General features: G+C 41.2%; 1 protein-coding gene across 1 annotated transcript in view; it reads right to left on the bottom strand.

The window, feature by feature from the left end:
* Positions 1 to 3991: 3991 nt before the first annotated feature.
* The window catches only part of loxl2b (lysyl oxidase-like 2b), a 62195-nt gene continuing 56572 nt past the window's right edge, over positions 3992 to 9614 (bottom strand). The window contains exons 9-14 of the mRNA XM_046033852.1: positions 8242 to 8407; positions 7461 to 7701; positions 6150 to 6265; positions 5827 to 5963; positions 5637 to 5748; positions 3992 to 4607 (exon numbers count right to left, since the gene is read on the bottom strand). Coding sequence (XP_045889808.1) covers positions 4537 to 4607; positions 5637 to 5748; positions 5827 to 5963; positions 6150 to 6265; positions 7461 to 7701; positions 8242 to 8407 — 843 coding nt within the window. The 3' untranslated portion in view covers positions 3992 to 4536. The remainder of the gene's footprint in view (positions 4608 to 5636; positions 5749 to 5826; positions 5964 to 6149; positions 6266 to 7460; positions 7702 to 8241; positions 8408 to 9614) is intronic.

Raw genomic sequence — 9614 nt, 5'->3', positions numbered from 1 at the left:
ACTTTTTGGTACTATAATAATAAAATCTATTGCTTTTTCACTAGAAAAAGAGTTTTCCTTTGGGGACACAATTTGAAGTTGGGAAAAAGGTAATAATGTTTAAAATCGCAATAATATCGTATCGTGATATAGGTATCGTGATAATTTCGTATCATGGGTCTCTGGTGATTCCCACCCCTAGAAACAGGGTGATGCTGATAATGAAGATAAAATGAATATAAACAACACTGAACAGCAAAGATTTGTTTGCTCCGTAACTCTTTATTACTTTATTATAGTTTAACACAGAAAGCACATTGTTTCGTACGCTCAGTTCAAGTATACTGTTAGTATACATAATGTAGCTGTCCAACATGTACTGTACCCTCAGAAAACAGAGGGCCAGTTTGATAGCACCATTATGAAAGGTACAACAAAATAGGATTGACACACACATTATTGTACCTAACATTTCTTTTTAAACGAGGAGTAAAACTGTAAAAAAAAAAAAAATAAAATAAAAAAAAAAGACCAATAAAAGTTACTCTGTTGTCTTTGTTTTAAAGAGTAAAAAACATCTAGATCTGCAACTAAGAGAAGATGCTATTCCGTGTGCTATCTCTGTTATAAGGATAAAAATCACTCTTCTGTTTCCTTGTTAAGGAAACAGGAAGCAGTGAGAGAATATGGCTAAACCTTCCTTTTATTTGAAGGCATGCTTCTATAAGACAGTCCTATAATCCTCCTGTAGAGCTGACAGAGCGTCACTGGCTGTGGAAGACTTAAGACACACTTCATTAACATATAAGTTTAAAATGTATCATTAATATTGTAATGTTAGCCTTCACCCCTGTGAGTGGATGTGCCGGTGTACATGTTTGATTGACAGCTGAGCTGACGAACTTGCTCTGGTAACTGTAGCTTACAAGCCAATTTGTTAGCAGCAGTATTGGTACATGTAAAATGTGCAACAGCTGACTAACTAATTAGCTACCGGTACATACCCTGCAAACTGCCATGGTGGTTAGTAGCTCATTCAGCTGAGGTCCATGCTTGTACAGTAGATATAAAGAAGACATTTGAATAATAAAGCTATAAAAAATATGAGAATGTTACTGCTTTATGGTCTGGTCAAACCAGAAAGACGTATAGCAAAATTAACCTGTGTGTCTTTATATTTTTATATTTAAAATATATAGTTCTAGAAGTCCCCGTGACATTGTATGCAGGATAAGCGGTTGATGATGGATGGATGGTTCTAGAAGTAGCGACCATACACTCAGGGTTAGTTGGTGAATTGCTGAAGCTGCCTGGTGAATTAACAGCTAAAGCGTTAGCCAGTCACAGCTCCCACAGAATCTCTCTTTTCTCTCTACTGTTCTTTTTACTCCCCCGGCATTTTGTTCACTGTTTTACACCATCTCATTCCTCTCAAAGTTACTGAAGAGGGAAAATAAAGCCCTCCAAGCTAACATTCTGTAACCTCAACAAAAACTAAAAACAGTTAATTAGCCAACTTCGCTTGTTGAACTTGACTTGACACAGACAGATTGGTGTTGTCCTAAAACGCAAAAAGACTATGACATATAAATTTCTGTTTTCTGTTTGGGAGTTGATTTTTTCTCCAAAGAAAGCACAGAACATGTGATTTACAGACTGGGTCTGTAGGCTGTGCAACATGTAATTTAATTTCAGTTGGACAAATCTGCCATTTGCTCACAGTGTCATTTCAGCATGACATAGGGGAGAGCAGGGGCGAAAGTAACGCCCTGACTACATTTGCATTCCAAACTGCATGTTCAGCACGCAACCCTTGACGAAGCTGCCAAACATAACGTGATTTCGTCATGGTCTCCTGCGGTTCTCTCCGGAAAGCTGTTTTTGAGTTTGACAAGTAAATTTTTGAAGAGGGACTATTTTTTCAAATTAAAAGATCTGTCTCTCGTTTCATGTGTCACAGTAATGATTATTCTACAGGTTATTTAGTGCTTTAACACATCCTGAAGTTTGCCCTGTCAGAGTTTTTCAGTATAAAAGTAAATCATGTTTAAATGTCAGGAGTTCCTGTAGGGACGAAAGTAACAAGTGTTTCTTTTGTCCCGCTGCTAATGTGGTGACTTTTCTGTGTGTTGCAGCATTTATTAGAACATGTTTACGCCATATTATACCAACAGAATAGGCCAATAGCGTGGGTCAGAAAGACAGAGGTCTGATTCAGCCAGATGTTTATGAGAAGGCGTTTCTGGACGTCTCTATTGAAATATTAGTCTCAGGTCAGCTGCTAAAGTCGCATGCTTTGTTTTTTTTAAGTCTTCTCCTTGGAGAGGAAGCTCCATGATTATATTAAGAGAGCGGCTGGTATTTATTTTGGCCTGTCTCCTCAGGAGCTCAGTGGAGCAGGTGTCAGTAAAAAGCACTCAAAATGCAGATCACTCATACTGTTCTTACTAAAACAATTTTAAATTCATTTCAAAATGTGAAATTGTATTGTATAGGCCTATACTGTAAATAGCTTTTTAATTTTTATCTTAATTTTATTGTTTATCTTTCTAAATTAGGTTTCATTTTTTCACTGTTTCTGAAACAGCTGCAACATGCAAATATCCCCAGTGCAGCATCAGTAAAGTCTCATTTTATTTTAATCATGTCAGGTTCATAAACAATCTCCATCTTAACATTTCCCCCCTGTTTTAGGTGCACACATTTGCATATGTATATTATATATTTATAATATATCCTTAATACAATATGACATATTCTAAACAATTCAAGTTTGGGCAGTCAGGTTACTTTTGAAACTGAATATTTAAAATAAAAATTTAATTGAATTTTTTTTAAAGATAAAGGTCAAAAGATGTTTGCAGTTACACATTAACAAGGTCACAGTCATGTTTATTTATTAAATACAAGGGTAACACAAAAATCTAGCTTGTATTGTTGTGTTACTTTTGTCCCAGCTGACCGTGTCGAAAGTAACAATGTGCCACTTATGTTTAAAGTGAAATTATACGGAAGTCGTTCTACATTTGTACAAAATACCACCTGATATTTATAGACCACATTTGTGAGTTAGTGACCACAGCAAAAATATATCCGTCTGAAACATAATCTTTTAAAATCAGGTTTTTCTGAAAAACGGTACTTTCGCCCCTGCTCTCCGGTAGTTAGATATTCAAGTACAGTAATTTGTGAAATTATATGGCACAACCTTTGATGAGACTTACCAAAAAGAAATGTAATACCAGACTGTCCTCTGGTGGAAAATTTCAAGTCAGAATTGAGCCATGTTGTACCAATAACTGCACCCAGTGGTTAAGTCACGGTGTACTGACACACCCTGAAGTACACTTCTACATCACGGCAGAAAGATGAGAAGTTATACCATTGGAGGTTAGCAAAAACACCATTTTTTTAGGGGTGTTTTATGGGCATTTAAAAGCCCTAAACAAGGAGAAGAGAGATGTGGGGTTCCACAGGCACAACGGTAAAATATTGCTACATATCATAAAGAACAAAGAGGAATATATCAGAAGAACAAGAAAATGTCTAGGAACTGAAATTGATCTGTCAGTCTTTTTACTAATTTTGTACATGACTGGAAGGTTAAAACAGCGTTGGTCAGACCCAAAACCTCTTAGATAACGCATACTGTAATGTAAATTTTAGGTAAATCTGTGAGCAAAATTTGCTCAAATTATATATTTTTTTCCAACAACCATTGCAACAACAACACCTACAAAGGATTGTAGCATAACTCTTAATGCAAAGACTAAAGTCTTGTCCGTATAGTTTCTGAGGCAATTTCAGAGAATGTATGCACCAGTTATTTAAAGTAAAGGCACGTTAAAGGCACTACAGCATGTAATGCTTCAGCCTCGGTGAACGAGCTGGTTTCTTTTTGAGGACTTGTTTGTGCCACAGTTTGATTTGCATGAACGCCTCAGATAAGATGTGAAAAATCAGTTAATCAGTTTAATAACTGACTTAGCGTGTAAAAGAAATAACTCGGAACTTGGAATACTGCATTTATTTCCAAACAGACTGCTGCTGTTGTTATTGATGATTCCTCGCAATCCTCAGGCGACCTGGCACTCTCCAGGGTGACCTTTGAACAAAAGGTGATGCAGCAGGGTTCTGTTAAGGTGCATTCACTTCAAAGGAGACCCATTCTTGATGACATCCTCCAATACTGCACCTTGTGTGTAAAATATCTGCCACTTCCCAGCAGGTTTATTTCATGACTCGTTCAATAACCAAAAGTCACAGGGCACACGGAGAGCTTCACCATTCTCTTGATCTTAAGCAGGAAGGTTGAAAGTGTTGGTAAGGCTGTAGCTGCCTCTGTTTGGACAGGAGGGGGAATCAAATATTCTTTCTGCTCGGGGGAAAGGAGGGTGAAGGGTCAAAGAAAGCTGCTGCCTCATGGAGGAGGGAGAACAGGGCAGGGCTGCCGGGAAGAATCCACCACAGATGAAGATGTGTAGTGGTTGGTGGGAATCAGATGGCCTCCTTGCCGGGTGGGTAACGGCCTGTTGACTCCTCTCCTCTGCTTTGTCTTTACCTGTGGGTCACCTGGTTGTTGAGCAGGCCTGGGAACGTCTGTTCTGATTCAGTGCTTAATGAGCCACCTAGCAGAGACAGACAGTGTTAGCGACCTCACACTTTATCCTTATTTCAAATCTGATACCAGCAGTTTCACCTCCACTGATAAAGGCAGGGCCCAGCTAAGTGCTCCTAAGAGGTGCACTAGATAATGAATCAGAAAATTAAGCAAATTGTACATTGTCTCTTATGGCACACACACTAGAGCACAGACGTTTCTTTTTTGAATTAAATAATCCTTGCTCATTGTTACTTACAAGCTTTTTCCTGAGCTTTCATCCTCATTTTACAGTCATCATCAGAGCATGGAGTCATACTAAGACAGGCGTTATCCAAAGGCGTCACTTTGTGTTGAATACTGATTGATGAAATTTACTATACGATGTGGGGGTCTGGGGGTCCTCCCCTAGAAGATTTTGAGCATTAAACTCTTAATTTCCTGCATTCTAAAGACATTTTCTGCACCAATTTATGTTGGAAATGTCTTTATTTATATGAAGGGAAACAAAATTCATATGGCCGGTGACAATTCAGAATATAAAAATATTATCGAATATAATGCAGTAGTCAGTAGCTTGTTTTTTTAGCCTAAGTTACTTTTTTTTTTTTAGACAAGGCAGATCTGTTTCTTCTATATTTACATTACATTTCATGTTTTCCTATTGTGCAAGGAAACATTTCTCATAGAATTTCATTTCTTTATTTCTATTTTTTTCTAATTTTCAGAAAACTTTTAGCAAGTGCTTTCAAAAAGTGATGGGGACAAAATCAGCCATTTCAAAAAGTGGTGGGGACATGTCCCCAAAAGTGAACTGACTCCATGATAACTGAGCAAACTCCCATCTGCTGATGAAGCCCATGAGAGAGGGTTGAAAGCTTCAGAAACAGCTAGTAAGTGGACCTTGAGTTAACGGAAATAGCAAACACATCTGTGGTGGAATGTAACTGAGGTGAGTGTGAGCGCTTGGAACAATTACAGTTACAGTTTGAATTGACCTTAAGCACAACAACATTAAAGGGACAGCAGATACGAATCAATAATTGCGAGGTCTTACCATTATGACAGCTGTACATCCACACACGATGGCCATCATATCGACATCTGCATTTCATGACGTTATTCGTGTAGTCTGACTCGGGTACTTCATAGTTTGGATTAATCACTATCTGTGAGAGGGAGAACACGAGCAAGTCAGGGATGAGCAGTATTAATGGTCTTTACTTAAGAACAATGCGAAACATTACCTGGAAAATGTAATCTCCAGGTTTCATGTCAGTTATGTCGACCCACTGGCAGTCGATATCGTGCCTGTAGGTGTCCCAGCAGCCCACAGTGATACCTTGGTCTCCAAAGTTAGCGCACTCATACCTCTTTTCAATACCTGAAATAAAAACATTACAAAATGAAATGAGTTTGGTAAATACAGGAAACCCTCTGAGAAGTATTCATAAGACGTTAAAGCTGCATGAACAGTTGTATTTGTTTTGCCCTGTTGGGGGCAGCAGAACAAACCGTAAACACCACAGTGACAGATTTTCATCTTATAACATCCTATTCTGGTTCTCACCTTCATCACACTCTGAGTCCTCCAGGCAAAAACTTGCTTTGTGTCCTTCTGCCACTTTGGTTCCGTTTAAGGTGAACAGGTCATAGAGCGTGAACACCTCCATGCTGTGATAATGCCTAAACACACACACACAGAAATATAGTTTTACAAAGCTAGTCAGGTTGAAAATGCAGCACAAAAGTACCGACACAATAATGACACTTCTTGTTGTCTACTGTAGTTCCTATCTGTGCCCCAATCTTCTTTAAATTCAAAGAAGAAAACTGCATATTGGAACCTGTAATCCAAACCATTTCTTTAAAATGGATTGAATTCTGCCAGTCAAAGGTGCCAAAGGTTTGATGTGCTGAAAGCTGGTAGCTGTGTCAAGCTGCCAACAGTGAACTGTTCCTCCAGCCAACACAGAAACCACAAAAATGTGGGAGTTTTTGCAACCCTGTGTACAGTAGCTTACTGCACACAGTCAATTACAGGGCAGCAGAACATGTGGAGGGGAAAGCTGCTTCAGAAACAAGACGGGCGGCTAAGTCATCTCTCTTTTCTCAAATTAAATCTGATTTAAGATGTCATTTCTAAATCATCCAAATGTCTTCTGATGATAATGATCAAAAAAACAACGCCTCACGTTGTGAGGACTTTGAGCTTGTGGTTTCTAATGAAACTGTGATTTGTGTTTTCAAAATATACACTGGTTACAACTGCTTCTGCAAATTCTCTGTGTCGGTGATTAACAAAGTTACTGCATGATAAATGTCTCATGTTTAAAGACATTTTATGAATCTGCCAGAACTCCCAGGCCACACATCGTTCTGTAAGACGGGTTGCACAAGTTTCTTTTTTGAATGCCAATATGGATTTTCTCATTCATTCATTCTACCAGTGGTCTGTGGTTACGTTTAAATATCTTTAACTCTTCCTATCACGGCAAGTATTTAATTAAAATATTTTATCAGCTTCGGTAAGCACCCCATCCATCATGTATCAGTAGTCATATTTTTGAACTCTGGAGAAAGCCAGGCTACCTGTTTCCCCCTGCTTCCAGTCTTTATACTAAGCTAGGCTAATTGCCTCCTGGCTCTAGCTCTGTACTTGATGCACTGACTCAATAGTGGTATCAATCTTCTCATCAAGCTCTTGAAAAGAAAGCAAAATATATTTCCCAAATGTTCAAATATTATGAACCTAAAGCAAAGAAGTTTTAACAGAAAGTTAGTCTGGTGCCCAGTAAATGAAAAACGGACTGGACATTGGTGGAATTATCATATGATGACATCTGGGATCAAACCCAAGAGTCCCTTCTGTGACACTGACCTGTGACAGTCGTGCCACACCCAATCATGCCTGCCAGCTTTGGGCCGAAAGTCAGACTGGCCATTGTTGTGGATCTGGGAGGAGAAGCGCAGCAGGCGGCGGTAGGAGTTGGCCGGCACCTGGCTGGAGGTGGAGGACAGACAGTTCTCCTCGTACGCGCACTGCAGCATGAACATGGGTCTGTCCTCCATGTAGGTGGTCTGCTCCACCACCTGAGGGTTCAACACCAGGTCAGGAGCGGCTGTGGACAGGAGGATCAGAGAATAGAACCACAGGGAAGCAGACGGAGACAAAACATAGTTAGAAACCCAGAGAAGTGGCTCTTTAGTTGGCAAAAAAAACCCTAAAAAAGGCTCTGGCACGTGTCAAGTGAATGAGTGGTTTCTGTTTCAAACTGCAGAGCCCTCTTGTGATTCAGGAGGGATATTGGAGTTTCAGTTATGCAAACATTTCTCGGAGGCAGAGCTTTCCCCAGAGGCAGGCATCATTTTATTTGTTGAATTAAAACTCACTGTGTAGAACAAAAGAGTCAAAGCTTTTCACTGTGGACGTGTCAGCTGACAAATTGAATGGCAAAGGCTCTAGTCAAAGTATAATTAAAAGTGAAAATATCAATTTCTTCTTTTCTTTACTTAGTCGTTCATGACTGTACAACGTTCAGGATTTAAAGGGGCAGCAGGCAAATGTTACCGATAGAACATTTTATGATTGCTTGCCATTTTTTGACAGTTGCCTCTCAAAAGCATTCACCATCAGCAACATACAAATTTGAGTGCCTTACTCTCAGAGCAGGAGACTCCGGCGGCGTGGCGTCCGCCTCCTCTGGGGCAGTTGAGGTGGGCTCCGTGGTGCAGGCAGTGGGACAGGGACATCTCAGTGCCTGAGCAGCGAACGCCACTCATCACCACAGCGTCGGCACTCACCTCTCCCGGCCAATACCACGTCTCCTGTTGTGAAAACATGACCCATGGTTCACAGCTGACATCCACATGCCATCCACCTCTGACTGTACAGCTAATTCACATGGAAGCCCTTGAGTTAAATAGAAACTGCTCAAAAAAATAAAGGGAACACTAAAATAACACATCCTAGATCTGAATGAATGAAATAATCTCATTAAATACTCCTTTCTTTACATAGTTGAATGTGCTGACAACAAAATCACACAAATCATCAATGGAAATCAAATTTATCAACCCATGGAGGTCTGGATTTGGAGTCACACTCAAAATCAAAGTGGAAAACCACACTACAGGCCGATCCAACTTTGATGTAATGTCCTTAAAACAAGTCACAATGAGGCTCAGTAGTGTGTGTGGCCTCCACGTGCCTGTATGACCTCCCTACAACGCCTGGGCATGCTCCTGATGAGGTGGCGGATGGTCTCCTGAGGGATCTCCTCCCAGACCTGGACTAAAGCATCCGCCAACTCCTGGAAAGTCTGTGGTGCAACGTGGCGTTGGTGGATGGAGCGAGACATGATGTCCCAGATGTGCGCAATTGGATTCAGGTCTGGGGAACGGGCGGGCCAGTCCATAGCATCAATGTCTTCCTCTTGCATGAACTGCTGACACACTCCAGCCACACGAGGTCTAGCATTGTCTTGCATTAGGAGGAACCCAGGGCCAACCGCACCAGCATATGGTCTCACAAGGCGTCTGAGGATCTCATCTCGGTACCTAATGGCAGTCAGGCTACCTCTGGCGAGCACATGGAGGGCTGTGCGGCCCCCCAAAGAAATGCCATCCCACACCATTACTGACCCACCGCCAAACCGGTCATGCTGGAGGATGTTGCAGGCAGCAGAACGTCTGTCACATGTGCTCAGTGTGAACCTGCTTTCATCTGCGAAGAGCACAGGGCAGCAGTGGCGAATTTGCCAATCTTGGTGTTCTCTGGCAAATGCCAAACGTCCTGCACAGTGTTGGGCTGGACGTCGGGCCCTCGTACCACCCTCACGGAGTCTGTTTCTGACCGTTTGAGCAGACACATGCACATTTGTGGCCTGCTGGATGTCATTTTGCAGGGCTCTGGCAGTGCTCCTCCTGCTCCTCCTCGCACAAAGGCGGAGGTAGCGGTCCTGCTGCTGGGTTGTTGCCCTCCTACGGCCTCCTCCACGTCTCCTGATGTACTGGCCTGTCTCCTGGTAGCGCC

This window comes from Micropterus dolomieu, linkage group LG21 (genome assembly GCF_021292245.1).
Source record: "Micropterus dolomieu isolate WLL.071019.BEF.003 ecotype Adirondacks linkage group LG21, ASM2129224v1, whole genome shotgun sequence".
Lineage (NCBI taxonomy): Eukaryota > Metazoa > Chordata > Actinopteri > Centrarchiformes > Centrarchidae > Micropterus > Micropterus dolomieu.
Note: the sequence above shows the minus strand (reverse complement) of the source record. Positions and strands in the feature narration are given on the sequence as shown.